At 38.5% G+C, this 24,705-nt stretch overlaps 1 protein-coding gene and 1 pseudogene across 12 annotated transcripts in view; both read right to left on the reverse strand.

The window, feature by feature from the left end:
• Positions 1-250: 250 nt before the first annotated feature.
• The window catches only part of PTPN13 (protein tyrosine phosphatase non-receptor type 13), a 217,638-nt gene continuing 193,183 nt past the window's right edge, over positions 251-24,705 (reverse strand). For 10 of the 12 annotated variants that reach the window (XM_037030662.1, XM_037030673.1, XM_037030667.1 and 7 more), the window contains 8 exons: positions 19,765-19,820; positions 15,825-15,928; positions 14,201-14,349; positions 10,797-10,887; positions 6,629-6,966; positions 4,710-4,925; positions 3,384-3,446; positions 251-947 (listed from right to left, as the gene is read on the reverse strand). In XM_037030662.1, the coding sequence (XP_036886557.1) occupies positions 852-947; positions 3,384-3,446; positions 4,710-4,925; positions 6,629-6,966; positions 10,797-10,887; positions 14,201-14,349; positions 15,825-15,928; positions 19,765-19,820 (1,113 nt within the window). In that variant the 3' untranslated portion in view covers positions 251-851. Of the gene's footprint in view, positions 948-3,383; positions 3,447-4,709; positions 4,926-6,628; positions 6,967-10,796; positions 10,888-14,200; positions 14,350-15,824; positions 15,929-18,692; positions 18,703-19,764; positions 19,821-24,705 lie in introns of those variants that run through there. The other 2 variants (XR_005064231.1, XM_037030679.1) reach the window with 1 other exon arrangement.
• LOC118976277 (proteasome subunit alpha type-1-like) lies at positions 17,882-18,690 on the reverse strand (annotated as a pseudogene).

Consider the following 24,705-nt stretch of genomic DNA (forward strand, 5'->3'; position numbering starts at 1 on the left):
GCACCACTCCCAGCGAGGGAGAGTGAATTTCCTAGCCACGGCCAGTTGGTGCCTGCCCCTCACGCCTGACCTTTATCAGGATCTGCCCCGATTCCTGACGACACGGGCCCCACCCCCCCAGGCTGGCACCGTTGGGCCCAGGCGGGGAGAGGGAGATTGGGGTCCAGGAGTCCTTGCTTTCCCAGGGGCCTGGGTGTTGTTAAAAAAAGGTAACACTGAAAGATTTAATTTGTCTGCACAAACTTTGGGCTTTTTCATATTTTAAAGTGTATTTTTATTTACAAGGTGAGATGTATAACAAATGGACGATGCAGTTACAAACATCTGATCCCTCCATTTTCAGGAAAAAGTATATAAATATATTATAGTAAATTCTATATAGTAAACATTAGAAATTGATACAGTAAACGTTTGCTACTTTTTTCCTATGCCAATACTACTGTCATTTAAAGCTTAAATATTGGTTTTAAGTATCTCTATAAAATACTACTTTATTGAAATACTGGAAAATAATTTTTCTATAAACAAGATACATTAAAAATAGACTCAGTGTGTCCTTGTAACAATGTCCACTATAATTAAATGCTGCCTTAATTGTCCCTAGGAGAGCTGCATTATTCAGTGTTAAATTTTTTGAAAAATAACTACCACAGGTTAAGTAGCTGTACAAACACAGCATCGCAACATGGTTCACTGTGATGAAGAATGCCCCTCTGAGGTAGAGGGGGACAAGCACAACGATACTGTATGGACTTGCTGTCCTGCGGTCTCTGCTTTTAATGGGTAACAGGAACATCTGTTGGATGTTAAGGCAAGAACCAGAAAGGCATCCAGAAGGCTGTTTTTTCAGGTCATTTCAGAGGCTGCGGCTGTTCTTTTTCTTCTTCTTCAGCTTGGAGACGTGTCAGGACATAAAGGATGACTTGGTAGCAGAAAATATATTGATCCTATATAGAGAGATGTGTAAAGTGAATATTTTATAAATATAGCTTCACTACTATTTGATGTCTGAGTAATTCAATGTGAGAAGCAGGATACAGAATAGTGCAGTGTTGTAAAAATGATTAAAAACAAAAGCCAGATTGATAAAATGGGAAGGGAAAAAGCCCTGGGGTGGGATGGTGGGAATAGATAGAAATATTCCAGAATGCTAACAGAAGCAGTCTCTGATCAGTGGGCCATTCTATTCTTTTGTGATTTGCTTTTATGATTGAAAAAAAAAAAACTTTCTACAAAATTTCTTCTAGATTTATTGAACTCATCTGGTATTTTGAAATGTCAAGAAATTAATATCCAAAGCTACACAAAATACTTTTCTCAATATTTGGAAGAGATAAATGCAGAAATCAGTTTTTGGAAAATTAACTTTTTTTGGTGAAATTATTCTCTATTAAGTTGATGGCACAGGGATCTGAGTTTTCTCGTTGTTTGACAAGGAATTAATGAGTCTGAAAGGAAATTTAAAACATTCCCAGATGCTAAATGGAAAGAAGAGCGCCTCAGCGCCCCTGCTCAGACTCAAGACAGTGAGGAAGTTGCCCAAACACTAACAACTATGAAGTATAGGAAAACAAGTAACCCTTCTATTTACTTTTTGCTCATCTGTCTTATTTTTCCCACGTTTTCCACACATTCATCCTTAACCTTCCCTCACCCCATAAACCTCGGGCATGCCCACTTCTCCCTATATCCACACCCACTATTCCAGTCAGGACCACCCCTGCTGGCCACCTAACTGAGCTCCCTGCTTACAACCTTGCACCCTCCCCACCCAGCCCCCCAACTGGGACTTGTTTCAGCACAGCAGCCAGAGTGGTCCTTTACCATGTGGAGTGACGGTGCTACTGTGGCTCCATTTCACTGGGGGAAACCTTAGCCCTGGCTCCATCCCCTCCCTCTCACCCGCCTCCTCCTCCTTCCGCCTCAGCCACACTGGCTGTGAACTTAAACACACAGGACCCCTCCCACTTTGGACTTCCACACAGGTGGCTCTGTCTGCCCTAAAGGCTCTTGCTCCCAGATATCTGCATGACCCTGCTCTGTCAGCTTCTCCACATCTTTGCATGAGTGTTATTCTCAGTGGTGCCACCTATTTAAAACAGCACCTCAACACAGGATGACTCATCCTCTTCACCCTGCTCTACATTTTTCCTTCTAAAGCACCCATAACTTTCAAATGTCCTATATGATTTACTTATTTAATGTGTCTACTATCTGCCTTCCTCATCACCATCCTACTAGAGGATCTTTGTTTTATTCACTGATACGCTCCTTGCACCTACAAGGGGCCGGGTACTCACTAGGCCCTCAGTTGACATCTGCTGAATGCCTGGGTCTAAAGAACTGCTAATCTGGATCAATATGTTTTCTTTACCTAAAAAAATGTGACTGTAAATCAGCTTAGCATTCAGAAGATTTAACTTGAATTAAAAACGTGTAAGAAGAAAAAGTAGGCAAATTCTAATTTTAAAAATAGTAAACTTTTGCCCTAGCTGGTGTGGCTCAGTGGATTGTGTGCCAGCCTGCCAACCAGTGGGTCGCTGGTTCGATTCCCAGTCAGAGCTGGCTTGTGGGCCAGGTCTCCAGTAGGGGGTGTGTGAGCGGTAACCACACATTGATGTTTCTCTCCCTTTTTCTCCCTCCTTTCCCCTCTGCCTAAAAGTAAATAAATAAAATCTTTAAAGAGTAATAAAAATAGTAAACTTCTATATAATTCAAGAGGTAGAGAAATGTGAATTTATAGATATATGAAATAGCTTCCACACCCCTCCTCCCAACACAAACACAAAGGACAGCAGGCTGCTCAGAGCAGGCAGACACCTAAGTGACGCAGTCCCTGTGAAGGACGCAAGGCCGTAGGTCAGTGGGTGAGCAACTAACTGGTTTGATTTCAGGTGAATGAAATGAAAATGATCAAAACAGAGGACAAATAGACCTTTCAGTCTTTCCCAGTGCCTTGTCCAAGGTAAGCAACCTGACCTGCCTCCCTGCCTTCTAATCAATGCTGCTGAGTCCACTCACTCATGGGGAATTTCTGTAGCAACAATGTGTGGTTGGCTATGGGGAAAGAATGCTGCTAATTACACACCAGTTTGCTCCACTCCCCAATTTTGACCCCAACATGCCATCTCACACTCTGTAATCTATTCAGTGCAGATACTGCATTTTCTCATTTTTAAAATTAAAAGGCAACATTAAAAAATAGCCTAGAAATATTTTCATTTTTTTTCTGAATTAGTTATGTTTTAAAAAGCCCCTCATTACCATCAATCTTTGGGTTTATGCAATAATGTGGGAACCCTCAAGAGAGAAGTGGTTTAACCAGAACTTTTAAAACATTGAAAACCTCACAAAAACCCTTATTAGAAGACACCAAAACTCACCTGCGTCTGAACCATCCCGTGTCTCTGCAGTCTCATGCAGCGCACCAAGTCAGAGATGTCGAACTGCCAGAAACCAAAGCAGAGTCCATGTGTTACGTGAGAAGGACAGCCAGAGCTGAGCCCCGAAGGTTCCCAGCATGGGGGCTTACACAGGTTTCGTACCTCGTTCCCCTTCTAGCAGTCTGGGGACACTATTCTGCACAAAATGAGTTGGTGAACTGACTTTGCTATCACTTGGTAATGTTATTTATGATCTTTCAAGAATTAGGGAAGGTCATTCTGTTTGGAAGTCCCCAAAAGAAATCCTTGACCCCCTGAAACTGGACTAATATCTAATTAAAAAAGTTAAATCAATAAAATTCCTGATTTTTAGGCCCTGGCTGGTGTAGCTCAGTGGATTGAGCACAGGCCTGCGAACCAGAGGATCGCGGTTTGATTCCCAGTCAGGGCACATTCCTGGGTTGCAGGCCAGTTCCCTGCAGGCCAACTCCCAGCAGGGGATGTGTGAAAGGCAACCATACATTGATGTCTCTTCTCCCTCTCTCCTTCCCCTCTAAAGATAAATAAATAAATAAAAATTTTAAATAAAAAAAAAAATTCCTGATTTTTATTTCACTGATATTTAATAGTTTGAAACAAGAAGAAGTAGACTATTCATTTTGTCCTACTTAAATTATTATGGTAGATATAATAGAGTATGAAGTGAAAGAACTGTTCTTAACTAAAATTCTTCAAAGACAAATGTTTTAATTACATGTTATGTATAATTCTATATGCTAATGTTTATGTAAGGTTTATACTAATTTAGGTTGTAAGCAGTATCACACTTATTGGCTTTGTTTATTTAGAAGTTATTTAAAAATTGGGAGCAATTGTTTAGATGTAGACTATTTACAATCAATTTAACACTAATTCATTCCTTACCTACAGGTAACAATAAGTAAAAAAAAAAAAAGCATAAGCCTGTTCATTTCAAAACGTGCTTTCTTTCATTCTTCAGTATGTCTACCCCTGAAAGTATGATAACAATGTTGACGTTATCTTACAAAGGCCTAAAGACGATAAAGAGTAAAATGAAATAGTACTGCACAAGAGGCTTTAGAGCACATGGTTAAAAAAACCCAGTAAAACAAATATAAATTTAAATGATCTCTTTTTTATTATGGTCTATGCAGCTTTGAATGCACAATTCTATACAGTAAGAAAATCAAGGCATTCATACAAACTGATAAAAAAATTCCCAGATCTCAACACATTATTAAAAATTACTGTAGATTCCACCGTCATTTTTGGTCAAAGGCTCACTCACCCTGTACTTGTACTCACCTCCAGATCCTGACTGATTAACCCTAGAACCACATCTATGCATATCAGGGTCCCTGAGCGTCCAATGCCAGCGCTGCAGTGGGTGATGATTGGGCCTGAGCTGTGAATGTGTCTCATGTAAGAGATAAAAGTGAGCAGGTCGTCTGGCTGAGAAGGCGTATCATGGTCTGGCCAGGCAGTGAAATTCAGGTGAGAAATATGTCGCATCTCTCCTGTCTGAAATTACACAACAGAATAAGAATATAAAGGCATACTATATTGTACACATGTATTTAGTTCTTGATATTTTGTCTTTTCAAATTTTGACTTTTACATTGGATCAAATCAAAGGAAAAGTAAAAGTGCCAAAAAAGACTCCATGAAACAACAAAAATATGGAGGGCCTTTATCAAGGAGGCTTCTGGATCCACCTTTAATTTTTTTAATTGTTCTTATTTTTACTGATATTAGACAGAGAGGAGGGAAAGAGGAGAGGGAGATAAAGAGAGAATTAGAGAGAGACATCATTCCAGTTATTTATGCATTTATTGTTTGATTCTTCTATGTGCCCTGACTGGGGATTAAACCCACAACCTTGGTGTACTGGGATGATGCTCTAACCAACTGAGCTATCCTGCCAGGCCCAGATCCACATTTTAAATATTGGTCAAAACTACTTTTTGGAAATCCTAAAAGAAAAACATGTTTTGATAACAACCTTTTTTTTAATGACCCCTTTTGAAACTCACCCCAGACAAAAGCCAGAGTCATTGCAATGGCTTAAAAACCCTCCATCACTTGTCCCAGCTGCCTCTCAGGCCTAACCTTTGCTCCTGACACAGGAACTGCTCTGTGGGTCTTTAGAAACCCTCAGCACAGTTCAGTCTCAGGGCCTTTGCACTCACTCTTCCTGACTGAACTGCTCCCCAGATATACTTGTGGTTCACGCAACACCTTCATTGTTTTTTCCACAGCAGCATTACCTTCTCATTAGAAAGTAATCTCCATGAAGTCAGGGATTTCTTTCTGACTGTGATGTTAACCACTCAGACCTCAGATTCCCTAGCAGGGCCTGAGCTCTAGAAACATGTGTTGATTAAATAAATAATTTAAGGAGTATTGAACAATTGTGTTAGCATAAGTAATGTAAGCTGATATAATGAATAAGAAGGTATAAACTTTAATTCTTTGTAAAATCAAAAATCATGAAGGAAATTCTCAGGCTATGTTTACATGCCACCCGTAGAATTGAGTCAAAAATGCAAGTGTGCTTTGTTTCTGTGAAAGTAAAATTACTTTTTCTTTACAAAAGCTAACACTCCAAGAGTGAGTAACACATCACTCATATCTAGCTAGTATTACGGGGGGAGGAGTGAAATAGACTGTGGAGGTCAGGAAGCAGTAGTAGCTTTTTTAGGGTGTACCCAATTGTCTAATTCACGCTAAATTTACTCGGTGGTTAGATGACCACAGTAGGAATTACTTGAATGACAAATGTTTATGCTACAATGGTCTACGTATCACCAAGGATGTTTTGTGTTTAGGGAGGAATATCTTCTACTTAAAGATCTAAAAAAAAGTTTTATTGAATCTACTTAAAGGTTTGATTTTTTTAAAAATGTGTTTCCAACACATAGCCTCTGAGCCATTCTGTGCTACATCTAAGCAAAGGATGATGGATGATCACACTAAAAGCCCTGTATTCTCACTTTCATTTTAATACAGTACATACAGGAGGAAACTGGAAGAATTCATGAAGAAGGTCACATCTGAATTTATATCAGATATAAAAGAATAGGTGGGATTAGCTCCACTGGAATGGGAACCAAGAAATCACTGGCTTTTTCTGAGAAATACACTGATACAATCACGGACAGTGCCTAGGCCTGCATTCCAACTAGGAGGCAAGTCTTAGTAAAAGGAAAGACTTAGTTCCCTACCTGGATATCTTCTAGGGTCATTGCCCTCACCACAAAGCCCTTCAGCAGCTGCATTTTCACAAGAGCCAGCCGAAGCCTGCCATTGACCATTGTCGTTCTGCCCAGGACGTTGGGCCAGTAGCGCTGGCATTTGATTTTCTCCCCCTCTACTTCTTGGGTCATCATGGCTATCACTGTGGATTTTTGTTCCCAAATCATTTGCCAGAAATCTCCAACAGTTGTAGGAAGAGGTCCTTGGCAGGCAATATAAACAAACTCTTCTTTCCCCACTGGCATCTTAATGAAGCTGGCGTTGATATATCCACCTTCATCTCCAAGAGGCACTCTTGTGGCATCATCTGTAAATTTCCCACCACAAAACATGGCCATGTATCTCATGCATTTTTAAAGAAAAACTTTATATATAAACAGGTTGAGTCAAAGATGATAAGAAATTCCTCATAACCATAGATGAAATCATAAACATTTTAATAAAGGCATATTTTTCAAATTGTAATTACACATATATCTAAGATGGCAACTCAGATTCTGAAAGAAAATTTGGTATTATTTACATAGATTTGGCTGAAAAAATTAAAACTAACAAATTAATAAATGCATTTAGAAATTCTTAACTAGAGAAACAAATACAACTTTGTTACTTCTTTTCAATCCTTATTTTTAAGGATGATAATAATGAATTTAATAATAAATGACAATGCAGAAAAATTATTCCATAAAACAAAATTTAGTATCACAGTAAAACTATTGAAATATTTATTATAAATGTAACTGACATAATTAACTACTGCTCATCTAAAGTTACATTCTTTTCAATAAGAAGCCAAAATAATAAACATACTAAACACAAAGGGAGCTCACTTCATTCTCTAGTAATTTCATAGAGTCAAATATAAATTTTCAAAATAGGCTCACCTGGTGAAAAGTATATATAAGCTATATTATGTGGGAGAATTAATTTGCATGTACTTAAACATTAGAAGCCATTTCTATTTCCAATATTTATAAACTTGACTGGTAATTTCTGTGATTGCCAAATTACGATTTTAATAATGGGTTTCAAAATCCTGTATTAATTGCCTTTCTATTACTTGACTTGTATCTCTGGGTCCACAGAAACAAACCCACTTACTAGTTTTGGAGTTATGGCTTTTCCGACTCTGGCCTTGAGATGATAGCCTGGCTTTTTTTTTAACCTGAAATGATTTCCACCGAACTTTATGCCAAGCCATAACCTATTCCATTTTAAAATGCTAAGACTCACTTGTTACAAGAAATTTTCCAAAATAAATTCTGCGTTTTTCATCTTGATTGAAAAAATGCAATTGTTATTTTTAAAATATATTTTATTGATTATGCCATTACAGTTGTCCCATCCCCCCCTTCATTCCCCTCTACCCTGTATACCCCCTTTCCCCACATTCCCCCCTTTAGTTCATATCTATGTGTCATAAGTTCTTTAGCTTCTACATTTCCCATATTACTCTTGCCCTCTCCCTGTCTATTTTCTCCCCACTGTCTATGCTACTTATTCTCTCCCTACTTTCTCCCCCTGCCTCCTCCTCCCATTCCCCTGTTGCTAATCCTCCATGTGATCTCCATTTCTGTGTTCTGCTCCTGATCTAGCTGTCCTCTTGGTTTGCTTTTGTTTTAGGTGTTGTTGTTAATAACTATGAGTTTGCTGTCCTTTCATGGTTCATATTTTTAATCTCCTTTTTCTTGGATAAGTCCCTTTAACACTTCATATAACAAAGGCTTGGTGATGATGAACTCCTTGAACTTGCCCTTATCTGAGAAGCACTTTATCTGCCCTTCCATTCTAAATGAAAGCTTTGTTGGATAGAGCAATCTTGGATGTAGGTCCTTGCCTTTCATGACTTGGAATACTTCTTTCCAGCCCCTTCTTGCCTGTAAGGTCTCTTTTGAGAAATCCGCTGACAGTCTGATGGGTACTCCTTTGTAGGTGACTGTCCCCTTATCTCTTGATGCTTCTAGAATTCTCTCTGTAATTTTAATCTTGGGTAATGTAATTATGATGTGCCTTGGTGTGTTCTTCCTTGGGTCCAACTTCTTTGGGACTCTGAGCTTCTTGGATTTCCTGGAAGTCTATTTCCTTTGCCAGGTTGGGGACGTTCTCCTTTATTATTTTTTCAAAAAACCGTTTCCACTTGTTGCTCTTCCTCTTCCCCTTCTGGTACCCCTATAATTTGGATGTTGGAACGTTTAAAGATGTCCTGGAAGTTCCTAAGCCTCTCCTCATTTTTTTGAATTCTTGTTTCTTCATTCTTTTCTGTTTGCTTGTTTCTTTCTTCCTTACGGTCCACTCCATTGATTTGAGTCCCAGTTTTCTTCCTATCACTATTGGTTCCCTGTGCATTTTTCTTCATTTCACTTAGTGTAGCCTTCATTTTTTTCATCTAATTTGTGACCCAAATCAAACAGTTCTGTGAGCATCCCGATCACCAGTGCTTTGAAATGTGCATCTGATAGGTTGGCTATCTCTTGGTCACTTAAAAGTATTGGCTCTGGGGCTTTGATTTGTTCTTCTGTTTGAGCTAGGTTAGGTCGTATCTGTTATATAGCATGAGCGGAGCCTTAGGTGTTCACCAGGGCAGGGCAACCCAAGTGGCTGGGTTGTGACACTGTATGTGGAGGTGGGGTCAGAGAAGGAGCAATGGCACTTCCTCTACTCTCTCTTGGATTTTGGTCCCCTCTGCCACTTTCCACAAGCAAATTGGGCCCTTCTGGTGCTGGTTCCCGGGTGGGTGAGCTTGTGTACATTCTAGGACCCTGTGGGTCTCTCCAATGAGCTCTCCTGTGAGGCTGGGCGTCTCTCCCAGCACCTCAACCCCCACAGGTTTTTTCAATTGGTGCTTTTAGGCTTTATTTCCTGTCACTGGGGCCCTGGGTTGGGTGGTCTGTCTCACTGCCCCCTTTTTTGCCTTGTTTATCTGCGCACGAATGTGTATTCCTGGTCAGACAACAGCCTTGCACGACTCACTGGTTCCGCTCGTTTCCTCCCCGAGCCCGGGTCTGCCAACCACTACCTTTTCTTGTCTCAACCCCTCTCTGCAGGCCGCTGACCCCGCCCCTCTCACCTGACTGGATGAATGAATGGTTTGTTGTGGGACTTCAGTACAGTTCCATTTTCTGTCTGTTCTGGTTGTGTTTTTGTTTCTAAATCTTTGTTGTCCTTAAATTTGGTTGTGTGAGGTACAGTGTTTCCACCCATGCCTCCATCTTGGCCAGAAGTCTCAATTATGTTATTATTTATTGCATGATTTGTCACTATGGGCTCTGTTATTATCTTTACAGCAAGGACTTCCTGGTGAAGATGGAACTGTGCACCACACAGTAATGCACCGTGCTTATGCACACACACACAAATGTGGCTGATAAACTTTAGAAGAAGTTGCTAGACATTAATATTTTCGCTATGCACATATATTCATATATAATTGTAAAAGAGCAAATGTTTGACAATATGTCTATAAAACATGGATAAAAGTATTTGTTTATTTTTCCCTTCTGGCCCTGGCGGTGCCACCACAGCCACATGTGCACACATAGCTGCCGCCATGTACCATAGACATCCGTCAGGCTGACAGTGACTGGAATAAGTAGAGTTTGGTTGTGAAATATGAACTAAGAAATTACTCATCCAGAAGACAATTTATATTGTTAAAAAGACTTCAAAAACACTGATTTGGTATTTTTAATTTTGGTAATTTAAAATTTTTGAAGATATATTTATTTTTAGAGAGAGCGGAAGGGAGGGAAAAAAAGAGGGAAAGAAACATCAATTGGTTGCTTTACATACTGCAACCCAGACATGTGCCCTGACTGGGAACAGAACTGGCAACCTTTCAGTTTGCGGGATGATGTCCACCCCACTGAGCCACACCAGTCATGGCAGCACTGATGCATTTTTAATAAAATGCTAGTAGTAATTCATGAATGTCTAAGAAGTATTTAATATTTCTCTAATTGATTTGCCCAATACATAGATAACTTTAAAAGGAATTCACACTGTATATCTAAATTCATTTGTTACTAATACAAATCTTTGAATGTACACTTATGTGAGAGATAAGATAAACTAGCATAACATTTTTAAATCAGTTTAAATTATATTATACACTAGATTCACAGCCAAATTGGAACTTACAGGGAAGTATATTTTTATATCGGTTCTTCCTTCTGTTTTCCTTAGTTTGTCCAATTAAACACTGATCCAAAGGCTTTAATTCTTGAAGATTCTATAATAAAAAATGGAAATAAAATTTTGTTAAGATAAGCAGTAATCCAGTAATCTTTGAAAATGCTCTAAATGTTCAGGGTGCAAAACTGGCTATTGTTCAGGAAAGACTTCGAAATGAATATGTATTGTCAAGATAAATAAGTCTAAATTCCCAATACAAATTTGATATACTGGTTGTTAAAATACATTGTTGCAAAAATCTTTAACTGTTGCCATCAACTAACTTTGTGAGGTAACACTTTGTAGCTTAATTTTATTTTTTTCCATTTTGCCTCAAATATTTATTAGTTGGTTAAATGAATGAATGCATGCACCTAAAAACCACAAAGAATCTTGAATATAGTCTACATGATCTCCTACAATCACCCATAATTACCGATGGCTCCTGTAACAAACTCACAAAAACTATGAAGCATAAGGACTTCCTCCAAGATGGAGGCATAGGTGGAAACACTGTGCCTTCTCCCACAACCAAGTTTGAATACAACAAAGGTTTGGAGAACAAAGACACAGCCATGGAACAGAAAATTGAATTATACGTAAGTCCGAGTACATCTAACCGTGCAACCGGGCGGTAAGAGGGGCAGAGTCAGCAGCAGAACAGGGTCCGACAGGACAGATCCCCCGACCTAGGCGCGCAAGTGGCCCGCACCCAGTCAGGGTGTGGGGCAGACTGACTGTGGGCGCACATTCACACACAGTGAGATGGACCACGCAGGCCCCAGGGGGTGAGGGCTGACAGCGGTGGTACACTTGAGTACAGTGGGACGAAACGCGTGGGCCTGGTGACTGTGGCAGCTGCGGCACCTGTAGTTGAGGCAGCGGGAGGCAGCAGGCAGCAGATGGGACGCCATTGTTCCTCTTTGACCCCGCCCCAACATACAACGTCACAACCCAGCGACTTAGTTGCCCTGCTCTAGTGAACACCTAGGGCTCCAATCCTGATACGTAACAGGTACGAACAGCCCAAAAGATGGCACAAGAAGAATTCAAAGTCCCAGAGCCCATAACTCTCAGCGACTGAGAAATTGCCAGCCTCTCAGAAGCACAATTCAAGACACTGTTTATCAGGATGCTAACAGAACTGGTTGATTATAGTCACAAATTAGAGGAACATAGGAAGGCTAAACTAATTGAAATGAAGGGAGATGTCCAGGAAACCAATAGCGATGGAAAGGAAACTGGGACTCAAATCAATGGAATGGACCAGAAGGAAGAACAAAACATCCAACCAGAAAGGAATGAAGAAATGAGAATTCAAAAAAATGAGGAGAGGATTAGGAACCTCCAGGACATCTTTAAACGTTCCAACATCCAGATTATAGGGGTACCAGAAGGGGGAAAGAAACAGCCACGAGTAGAAAAGTATTTTGAACCAATAATAAAGGAGAACTTCCCCAGTCTGGCAAAGGAAATAGGCTTCCAGGAAATCCAGGAAGCTCAGAGAGTGCCAAAGAAGTTGGACCCAAGAAGGAACACACCAAGGCACATCATAATTACATTAGCCAAGACTAAAATGAAGGAGAGAATCCTAGAAACAGCAAGAGATAAGGGGATAGTCACCTACAAAGGAGTACCCATCAGACTGTCAGCGGATTTCTCAAAAGAAACCTTATAGGCAAGAAGGGGCTGGAAAGAAGTATTCCAAGTCATGAAATCCAACGACCTACAGCCATGATTGCTTTATCCAGCAAAACTTTCATTAGAATGGAAGGACAGATAAAGTGCTTCTCAGATAAGGTCAAGTTCAAGGAGTTCATCATCACCAAGCCCTTATTATATGCAATGCTAAAGGGACTTATATAAGAAAAAGAAGATGAAAAATATAAACAGTGAAAGGATAGCAAACACACAGTTATTAACAACCACACCTAAAACAAAAGCAAACCAAGAGGACAGCTAGATCAGGAGTGGAACCATAGAAATGAAGAACACATGGAGGGTTAGCAACAGGGGAGTGGGAGGAGGAGAAGGGGGGGAAGGCACAGAAAATAACATAGACAGTAGGTAGAAAATAGATAGGGGGAGGGCAAGAATAGTGGGGAAAATATAGAATCTAAAGAACTTGAGACACGTGGTTATAAACTAAGGGGGGAAAATGGTGGGGGAGGGAGTGTGCGGGTGGAGGGGAATGAAGGGGGGAATAGAACAACTGTAATGGTATAATCAATAAAATATATTTTTAAAAAACAAAAAAGCTATGAAGCATAAAACAACAGAAATTTATTCTCTGGCTGTCTGGGAAGGCAGAAGACCGTGGTCAGCTTCCTTGGGCTGAATTCATGGTGGGACCAGGGCCAGTCTTTCCAGAGGATGCAGGAGACACATGGACCCCCAGCTCTCCCACCTCTGGTGGCTGCCGGTGTCCCTGCTGTGTGGTTGCATCATTCCAATCTCTGTACCTTAATTTTTAGTTCAGATGTCTATAATTAGAATTTAGAAAAAGACTCTACTCACAGAACCAACTTTGGCTTAAAATAATAAGCTGGAGCAAGATTTCTTGACAATATTGTCTGTGGGGTCATAGAATATTCCATGTGGTAGAGCTGTAGTTAGGCAGTATTATGTTCTATTATGTTCTATGTTCAACTATTTTTCACTTTTCATTCCATCTACCCATTCATCCACACATTCAACAAATGTATACCGAAAATGCCTACTATCTGCAAGGCACTGTAATAAGTGTTGGCAATACAGCTGTGAGAAAAAAAGATATGATTCTGGCCCTCCTGGAGCTTATATTCTATTGGGAGGAAAAGGCAGTAAAGAAGTAAATAGGCACATATTGAGATGTATGCTTTGAAGAAATCAAGAAGCTGCTATGACAGAAAAAATAAAAGATTTACTTTACCAAAGGTTGTGATGGAAGCTAACATTTAAACTTAAGATCTTAAAAAAAATCACTTTTGCAAAATTGACAGGAACAGTATATTCTTACAGCTGGGTTAAATTAGAAACTGTGGCTAATGATGAACCACATCCACAGTGTGTTGAGTATGAAGTTCAACAGATGGTTGGAATTGATACTTGACTTAAAAAACAAAACACTTTATCCCTAAATAAGAAGCAGGGAGAATAATCTTCAAGGAGAATGATCAAGCTCCATGGTGGCTAAAGACATCCCTTTAAGTCAATACTATTTATTAGGATCCTAATTAAAAAATAATAATTTACTGTTAGATATGGTGAGATGGTGCTTCTACAGTTGGAAGTTGAGTTATAAAGTTGTAAAGTAACAGACATTTTCAAAATTTCTTCTAACTTCTAAAATTTTGTTTGAGAGAAAAACACCATTGGCAGAAGCTACTGACCTCCAGCTCCTTAGAAGGAATTCCTTGATCCAGCAAACCCCGCAGCATTCGAATGACTGATTTCAACTTGGTGCCAGTGTATTTACCAGAGGGCAGCACTTTGACAATGGGAAGTGCAGCGAGTTCCTCATCTGTCAGAAAGGGATGGCCTAACAAGAAGACAGCAGTTAATTAAAACAAAAATCCCCCCAGGACTGATTTGCCCAGTAAGGGAACTAAATTTAGTCTATTCTCACCTCATCTCTTTTTACAAGAGCGAAAGAGTCTTTAGAATTAACAAGGCACTAGAATTAATAGGCAGATAAGTACAATCAACACAGGAAAATGTTGGCCACAGCAAGGCCCCTGTACTCAGTTTTCAAGGAAACACCTCATTAACTGTTGAGAAATTCTTAAGGCTCCAGTGGCACTGTTTTCTTGACGAAAATGCATCTAGTCCTACTATCACTTTGCATTTAAATGAGTTTCCAAACACCTCGGGAAAAGAGGGAGGGAAGTGCCTCAGAAATTCCTTACAACGGGCAAAACACTAGAAACACTGGTCTCCCTCTCATCTGCCTGCTCCTGGTACTCAGTGCTGGTATCTCTGGTATTTGATAGTTTTCTCAGGTAAGTGAAGCCCTTGCCGTCTTCAGGAATTTATCCAACAGGTGATATCAGTGTCTCAGAATAGATGTGCCTAATTTAGTACCTGCTCATAACAGAAGGCAACTATTACCCAGAAAAAAAATACGAGAGAGAGAGTTTGCTATATTCTGCACAAGTGTAGCTTTCATTTGTTAATCAGTTGATTAAAGTATTTTGATGACACAGCCAACTACACAGGCAATAGCAAGGTTAGACACTGTGGGCGATACAAAGCTGTACAAGATACTTCAAGAAGCTTAGCATCTGGGTGGGGCAAAGGCTAGTTTTTAGGACAAAATTCACTCACTTGAAGCACCGTAAACGTTTACAGAGCTGAGGGTGGATGCCACAGGGACAGGGCAACAGAGCCTGGGCGAGAGGAGGGGCCTGCACTGTCCCTTACCGCTGTCTACCTACATCCAAAAAGTATTCATGCTACTTCTTTAATTCCTTTTAATCAAGACTTCAAGGTACAAAACCATGCTCTTTCTTTGCCTTGGTATAACATTTCCTTAGACTGAAAAAGAGAGATGAAACTCTGGATAAGAACTCCATTTCTCTCCTGGCTCAGTTATAAAATGAGAGAGGTCGTGATAAGAAGAACAGAGCAAGTGACTCCAGCTCTTAAAAAATGAGGTCAGGATTCAAAGGTAATAAATTCATATCTTTGAGCTATTCTACCTATTTTACTATAAATAAAATGTGCTCCTTAACTTTTCATTCCAGAATGCCAGAACCGTTTCTATTTAAACTGGTATTTACTCACTTTACACCAAGCCACTGAAAAGTCTAATCTACAGCTGTGCAAACTTCTGATTATGGAAATGAATGTTGACGCTTGCCTGTTATGTGATTTAACTTTATGTGCAGAACCAAATAGTGTGTACATTTGGTGAAATAACATATCCATTTATTCTGAAATTTATATAATTTTCAGACCCTTCTTTTTTCTACCCACTGTTTTCTTGAAAAAAAAAATTGCTAATAAACTTCTTGCCTTTATGGGAATCTTCATGGTTTGTTGTTACTATTGGTGATTCATCACTTTCCCATGTCATTTCATCACCATCCGTCCTCCTTTCCTGTGAGTTTTGAGTTAATCTATGAAAATGAAACACAACTGTAAAATTTTCTTTAGTTTTGTGCAACATAAATATAAATATTATGTCCTAGAACCACTTATTTTCTCTATAATTATGTTTTTTTAAAAATAGATTATCTGATTAAAAAATCCAAGTCTAAAATTCTTTTCTTAAAAAAGATGTTATTTATTTATTTTTAGAGAGTGGGGTAGGGAGGCAGAAAGAGGAAGAGAAGTATGAACGTGTGAGGGAAACATTGGTTGGTTGTGTCTTGCACGTGTTCCAACTGGGGACGGGGCCAAAACCCAGGCATGTACCCTGTCCGGGAATCGAACCGGCAAGCTTTTGGTTTGTGAGATGAGATGATGCTCAACCAACTCAGCAAGGCAGTCAGGGTCCAAACCCACAATTCTTAAAATTTATTGTCAAACAAATCCCAGGTCTCTGAACCTCAGACCATAGGAGTCCTCTTGGGGATAGCTGATGGGTCATTTGTCCACCCTTCAACCTGGGTAACTGATCACAACTGTGTCAATATAGCTCTCTTTTTTTGTAACAAATGCACATTAATTTACTTAGAGAAGTTCCTATTAATGTATATTATTCTTTTGCTATAATTGGGAGCTAGAAAGACAATCCTGTATCTGAGCACTCACTTAATGTACTAAAACTCAGTACAAGTTCTCACTGTTCTAGGGGTGCATAGCCAATGCTGCGCTCCTGGTCATATAGGTGGCTAGAAAAGACAAAACTAGGTAGAAGAGTAATGTTTAGTACTGTGCTGAGATGACATTTGTCCAATGTTCCCAAAATGTCAAAACAGGGCAATTATGCTGCTTTTAGGGTGGGTGTTTTCCTCTGCTTCTGCTAACTGTGGGTCACAATTAAAATTTAATTTGCAAGTTCTGCATTCATGAGGTTGTTTTGCCTTCTACTAAGTATATCTTGTCTTCAAGGATATATTTTGGAGATCTTTCCACCAGGCATTCTCTTCTTTCTCATCTTTTTGAACAACTCCTTAGTATTTTGCTGTGGAGTACACCCTAATTTATTTTGCATCTATTATAGTTTTTCACTACTATAAACAATGTTGCAAAGAATAGTCTTATGGAAATGTCTTTGCACACTTATGGTAGTGGGACCAATTCTTAGGAAAAAGTTGCTAGATTTAACAGTATGTACCACAGTTCTTTGAATTTATGACACCCATCACTGTAAGATGCACTATTATTTTACAGTATGCATTAAGAAAGAAATAATATTATTGTAACAATGAGACCCTTCATGATATCAGATATGCTGAAAAAGTATATCCAAGAATTAGTAACATGCAATTAAAATTTATGTTAATAGTGTTTCCAATTTACCTTTACTCCTTCCTCTCCCCTTCTTTTGCCCAACAGGTACAGCTGGTATCTCTATAATTATTGGTGGCTGCCTCAGACATCTGCTATTGTTTTAAGTATAAAACTATACGCATTTCTACATTAACACGCACTACCTTGTCTAACTTCACATAGCAACAAATTTACTGTTAGTTTGCTTTTCTAGGAAAATGCAAATAGCTCCCTTTGGCTGCTTGGATGGCATCTGATATGAAGCAAAATTTGTGCATAACCACTCTGTGGGCCAACAGTATATTCAATTTTCCTTCTTTTTAGTGGAAGAAACAATTTTATTTTGCAGTTGTCTTTAAAACCACAAAGGCACTATGTTCTTCATATAAAAACATTAGTACAGATAACTATACTTTCTAGAAAATGATTATATAGACCCTCTCAAGGGAAAATGCATCCCATTGTATGGTTTCAGTCAAGTTGCTTGGAAAAAACTCACAAACTCATATATGGACTGATTCCTAAAACACACTATTCCACTACCGCATATTTTGGTTCAAAGTAGAGATTACTGTCATCAGTACATGTTCCTGCATCCTCACATATTTTGATAATACACAGAGACAGGGTATTATCACTTAGTGCTCCACTGGTTCACCAGCCTTTTCTGCAGGTTCATCAGCAGATTGGGCAGGCTGTGCCTTTTTCTGTGGTCTTTCTTCAAGACCTTCCAGGAATGGAGACACATCATCATCATCATCAATTGTATACTCAGTTCCAATGGAAACATTCTTTATAGTTAAGTTCTGTTCTGCAGGAAGTGTCTCTCTTAAAGAAAGCAGAATGCTTAACCAGTTCATTCAAATTGCACTCCATAAACTCAAACATATGTCTCCAAGTAGGGCTCCAATGGATATTGCTCTGTGGTCAAAATAGTTAACAGATGGACAGGTTTGGAAAATATGAGGACCCGTATCATCATAACCAACAATAAGCAGCTGAATACCACATGGTCTTTGGCCATTTGTTTATGTTGGTATCTGGGTCTTGCTTCCAATTAGACATACAAGTTGAGACACAGGAAGAGGTCTGTCAAATACAAATGTGGAGTCCAAATGCTCCTGGAGCATAAAATATGTAATAGTCTAGCATCAGCAGTAAGTCCCACAGTTGAGGTACCAATAAGGTTGTCAACATGGAGAATTTTTTACTAATGAGCTGCAAGCTCTGACTATACTCTTCACTGCATGGGTTTTTGATTTCAGATCAACTGTGGATGAACCTTGTGCAACAGCTTCCATTGCATATTCAATTTATTGATGAATCCTGCCCCGAGGCTTCAAATGGTGACACCATTCTCATACTGGTTGCAAAACATGCTCAATGTGGCTCTCTGGCTGTTGCCTCCTGCAAAACTAAAAAAGAGGGGGTAACCCTGCCTAAAAACTGGAATTATCTTCTGGAGGGTGGGCCCCTTGTAGCACAGGCTTCCCCTACTAGGTCAGAGTTATAGGAACCCATCTGTGTCAGTGTACCAGCTGGCGTTGTTGTGAGAAGCTGCATTGAATTTTTTCAGTGAATTTCAGTGAATCCAGGCAGAGCGTCAGTGAATTTTTTTGAAGACTCTTTCAACGCCTTTGACCATTTCACGATGGGTGATTTATGAGCATACCTGCCCACACTGTGCTGAGTGTTCAATAGTTTTTGACCAAAAATAGGCACGTTCTGTGCCCCACGCTCCCTATACACCTGGATCCTGCCTCAAGTGACTGGATAAAAAAGGTCCTCAAAGAGAAACATTTTGCTGATGAGAAAGAGGTGAAACAAAACATGGCAGAAACACTAAAAGGCATCAAAATTGATGAGTTCAAAAACTGTTTTTGAGCAGTGGAAAAAAATCTCGATAGGTATATTACATCAAATGGAGAGTACTTTGTAGGTGACTGAAATTTAAACATGTAAGAATAAGTACACAATTTTTATAAATAAGTTGTTTTGGGGGGGTCACCCTTCATATATAACTTTCCTTGACCCATCATTTAGTATTACAAAAAGTGTTTTTTTATATTAGAAATTTTTTTCAAAAAGAAAAAAAATTAGTGAAGTTTTTAAATGATTCTTCTTAGGTTTCATTTTCTTATTAAAGAAACAAATTTATAAAGTATAGAGAAATGTAGAAAAAGAAAAACAAGTTATATATAATCCTACCAGAAAAGATGATCAATATCATCACTATTGGTACATTTCCTCTTAAACCTTTTTTCCATTTTTCCACATGCTCAAAAGAATAATACTTTTTTGAAGCAATATTATAACATTGTCACATGTCACTAGAATCTCCTTGTAACAGTATTTTTAAAACATTCTTCATATTCAGCCATAGTTCCATAATTTATGCAACAATTCTCATTTTGTTAGAAAATAACTTATTTTTAAAATCAATATCTAGAAGAAAATCTTTAGGGCACTTCTAAAAAAAAGAATGGAATTATTATAAATACTTAATTATTTTTCTTACCTTTCAGTTTTTACTTTTTCTTCACAATATTCTTCACAGCCATTCATTTTGGTAGACTACATTAAAGAGAAATAAAATAAATTAGTCCATTGTAAAAATAAAAAAAATTATAATAATCTCTTTATGTTCAAATTTTTTCCTATTAATTATTTCCTATATGTACTGTTATTGTTCATCTTCATATTACAAAGTCACATGTGACATTCAATTAATACATGCCAAACTGCTGAGGCATTCCCAGTGGCCCAAGAGATTTTGCTGGAAGTTCCACTTATTCACCTTCACACCCATTTTGGCCTTTCATGTCTACTATAAGGGATATTAATGGAATAGCAGTAAGGAGAAAGCAAGATGAAAATCTAATGATTATTGAGATATGCACATTTGGTGTATGTTTTTATACTACTTCAATTTTAAAATCTGAAAAATGGGCTCTCCAGAAATATCGTGGTAATTTCCAAAGTGTTAAATTGTCCTGCCCTTTTGTCAGTAGGGCGGGGCCTCCTTATAGTGGGTGCTGGCCGGTCAGTTTGTACTATAAGTGAGTATGGTGTCTCTGAGACCCCAACACTAAAGGAGCAGTCTGATTCAAGTGGAAGATGTTGCATTCTTACATGGGTAAGACATCTTACATTCGATCTTTATCAGGACAAATTATCATAATGAAGTAAAAATTGATTTCAAGACCCTGAGTTATTTGGACCCTGTCTACCTCTGCCATTCAATCTGGTTGTACTTTTCCCTCTTCCTCTCACTAGGCTTCAAACCCACAGGTCTTTCTTTTAGTTCTTCAAACTCACTCATCTCCTCTCACCACAAAGCTCTTCCTATGGAAGGTACTCTTTCTTTATTCTACGTAAGTGTCTGTGCCTTCTGAGACTGTTCCCTAAGCACGCTGTCTGGGGTAGGTCTCCTTGCTCTCTTTGGTAGCACTTAAGAAAAAAAAAACAACCCAACTTCATAGACCTTACCACAACTTATAATTCTGTGTTTGTTTCTTTGATCATTCCGTCTCTACCTCCATTAGACTGTAAGCTCCATGAGGGCAGAAATCACGTCTGTTTACCGCTGTATGCCCACACATACTTATGCCCGAGACACAGGAGGTTGTCTGAGTTAATAAAAGCATCAAAAGCCTTTAATAAGACCCTTCAGTTACAGACTTCGTAGAGTTTAAAAGTACCTATAATTAAGTTATTCTGATATAAATTTCAATTCATTTGAGTGAAATGCAGAACTACTAAGAAAAAAATTTGTTTTTATCCACTGACAATTAAAAGGAAGCTTCTTAGACCTTACCTGTTTCTAAAAGTTGATCATTTGTGTATGGGTTCAAATTTTTTCCCAAGTAAAGTCATTTGAATTTCTCATTCTCCATTGTAATCCTGGTCTAAGAATCAACTATGTGTGCAATGGTTTTGAAAAGTATAAAGCCTTTTATAAGAGTTAGGTGCTATTATTGACAATTAAGGTGGTGAGATAAAGACCAATTAAATACACTGATACTGGGGAGTAAAAAAAAAAGAAAAAAAAAAAGAAAAAAAACCCCAAGCAAACAACCAGAACAGGAATGGAATCAAAGATATGAACATCATCTGGAGGGTTATCAGCTGGAAAGGGGGAAGGAGAGAATGGGGTTATGGTGCAGGGATTAAGAAGCATAAATGGTTTTAATGGTTCATTAAGAAGCATAAGAAGCACAAAACAGACAGTGGGAAGTTAGGAACAGCACAGGAAATGGAGAAGCCAAAGAACTTAAACACGCATAACCTATGAACATGAACTGAAGGGAGAGGGGCAAAGAGGGAAAAATTTGGGACAACTGTAATAGCATTATCAATAAATTATACTTAAAAAAGATTTAAGATTTTTATTACAACCAACCCATTTGAAGGTTACTTTATAATCCAGCAACTTAAAGAGGAGAGGCGATATCTCCTAGATCCAGGAGAGCTACATTATTTATGGTGCCCAGTGCCAAATGATATCTCTCGTGAAAAATTATTAAGAATTTGAAGATGGTGATGGCATAGCATTATTTTTTAAATTACTGTGGAGTTCTTCGAAGCACAGGGCTCTGTGTGACTGCGCTGCTTGGACACCCAGGAAGCCAGCCTTGCCTAAACCCTGCATCAAGCATGATTATCTTATAGCTGATGGGAAGCCAGGACAGTTTAGTTTTGATTTTTGGTTAAAAAATTAAAAGCATGTTGCCCTGGCTGGTGTAGCTCAGTGGACTGAGCATGGGCCTGCGAACCAGACGATCACAGTTCGATTCCCAGTCAGGGCACATGCCTGGGTTGCAGGCCAGTTCCCAGCAGGGGACGCACGAGAGGCAACAATACATTGATATTAAAAAAAAAATTAAAAGCATGTTTTAGACTAACTAGAAGTGTATTGATGAATTTCAGCACAATGATGTCATGTCTTTGGTGGGTATGTTTTTCTTCTCTTCATTCTAGCTCTCCTGGCTTCAGGGCAAAGTGCTTCTTCTCCCTGTCTCAGGAAAGACATCTGCCAAGAGATGTGGAAAAACGAAATTCCTTGGCATGACCTGTAAGTCACCTCATGAACTTATCCCCGCCTATCTCTAAAGACTTAGCTTTCAGGATACCATGTAATACCCTACCTGCAAGGATTTAATTTCCTGGATGGTAAATTAAATCTATACTCTTTATAATACTAATGGTTAGCAGCTTAACTTTTGGCACCTGATAAACTTTCAGGGTTGCAGAATATACTGTTAAGAAGCAATTTAGTATATAATCTACAATTCATTCAGGGCAATCCTAAAGTGGCACACTTATAAAATCTGAATATTTTCATAAGTTCTAAGAACTATTAAAACTACTCAAATGTAGGCAATACTGTAGACATAGAAGATGAAACAGCACACTTCTTCAGAATATTGGCACAGTCTTCCTTTCAACTATGAAGATTAGTTGTATTTGTCTTTTTTTTGTCTGGTTCTGAGGATAATTTCTGTAGTGATTTTAATAATTTAGAGTTTGATACAAATGGAATCTCATCATGATTTATTTCAGCACTTTGTTTTCTCCTTTCCTGAATTTGTTTCCTTGCTTTGTTTGCTTACCAGTAGTTAAAATTTCTTCTAAAGCAGAAGTCCCATTTATGTGAGTTCTAATTTATTATTTTTAAGGATGGACTGGCCCAAAATATTTGGTGTTAAACATCTTGAATTCTCAAGGCACAAATCTGTGGGATCTCCCTGTACTTTGATGGCAGGATGATTTATATAACATTTCCAAGTAACTGGAAGGACTATGCTCTCTCCACAAAACTTAAGTTTTAGATTTGCCCTGGATAGTTTTACTTCCCACTTCTTTCATGTGAACTTTAGAATCATTTTAACAAGCCATCCCTGCCTCTAATGAAAAAAAATTCAAAATACTTTATGGGATCATATTTAATTAATGGGTGAATCTAGAAAGAATTTAAATTTTGGGTTTTTCTATCAAAGAACAAGGACTAATTTTCTTTAATACTTCTTTTATGCTTCTTTGTGGAGTTTTAAAGTTTTCCTAATACAGATCATGCACACTTTTGTTGAATTTATGCCTAGAGCTTTAATTTGTTTTGTAACTGTTTTGAATAAAATTTTCTTTTTTAAAATACATTTTATTGATTATGCTATTACAGTTGTCCCATTTCCCCCTTCAAAATTATATTTTATAACTGGTTAAGGCAAAGTCTGTGTTATGGACTGAAATGTGCCCCCCCAATTCCATAGGCCAAAGACCTAACCCCCAATGTGACCATATGTGGAGATAGTGCCTTTATGGAGTTAACAAGGCTAAATGGTGCTCTAAGCCAAAGGGACGTGTTTCAGCAGAAGGGACACCAGAAGCACACAAACACAGCAAAGGCCATGTGAGGTCATGGAGAGAAGGCGGCTGTCTCCAAGCAAAGGAGAGAGGGCTCAAGAGACACCAACCCTACTGGCACCTTGATCTTGTATTTCCAGCATCCAGACTGTGAGAAAATAAGTTTCTGTTTTGTAAGCCACCCAATTTATGGTATTTAGTCATATAGTCCAAGCAGAATAGGATGGACTTCAAACCCAAATGCCTGGAGAAACTAGACAAAGAATAAAACCTTCAAGATGCCAGGGCTGGGGTCGATGGTGATGACAAAGGTTGGAAAGTAGGAAATGGTGGGGTCTGTGGAAAAACTGTCACAGCATATAAGTAATTTAAATTTTGTAAAATAATTTGGTCTTGTGAATCCTGAGAGTTTACATATAAATAAGAATCTTTGTCATAGTGCTGTTTATACAATACATTTAAAATCATTAAGAGCTAATTTAATAAAGATATATCTGTGCAACAGAATACTGGGAAGGCATTAGAAATTAAGAGGCAGACTTTTTTTTAAAAGAAATATGAAGAAAGAGGATTTTTAAAAATCCTCACCTGAGGATATGTTTTTATTGATGAGAGAAACAAACATCAGTGTGAGAGAGAAACATTGGTCAACTGCCTCCCTTATGCACCCCAAAAGAGGATCAAACCCTCAACCTAGGCATGCGTTCTGACAGGGAATTGAACCACGACCCTTGAGTCCATGGGCTGACATTCCAACCAAGCTGCCAGGCCATGGTTATGAAGCAAATTTTTATGTACTCATGTGGAAAGAGGAGGATAATTGTAAAGTGAGAACCAAATTTAGAACTATATATTACAATTTCTATTTTAAAAAATCTCATGTTTATAAATATCTATGTTTTCATATGCATAATGGATGGGTAAAACCCAAAATTTTACTAATAGCTACCTCACATGAAGATGAGGAGTGGGTAAAAGAAGAAAACATGTACTTTTAGATGATTTTATTTGAAATATTTTTACAATAATATAATATTTTCATATTAAAATAAAAAAGCAACTTGAGCTCTGGCTGGTGTAGCTCAGTGGACTGAGT

Source organism: Sturnira hondurensis, unplaced genomic scaffold (assembly GCF_014824575.4).
Source record: "Sturnira hondurensis isolate 20B ecotype Veracruz unplaced genomic scaffold, ASM1482457v3 Scaffold0001721, whole genome shotgun sequence".
NCBI lineage: Eukaryota > Metazoa > Chordata > Mammalia > Chiroptera > Phyllostomidae > Sturnira > Sturnira hondurensis.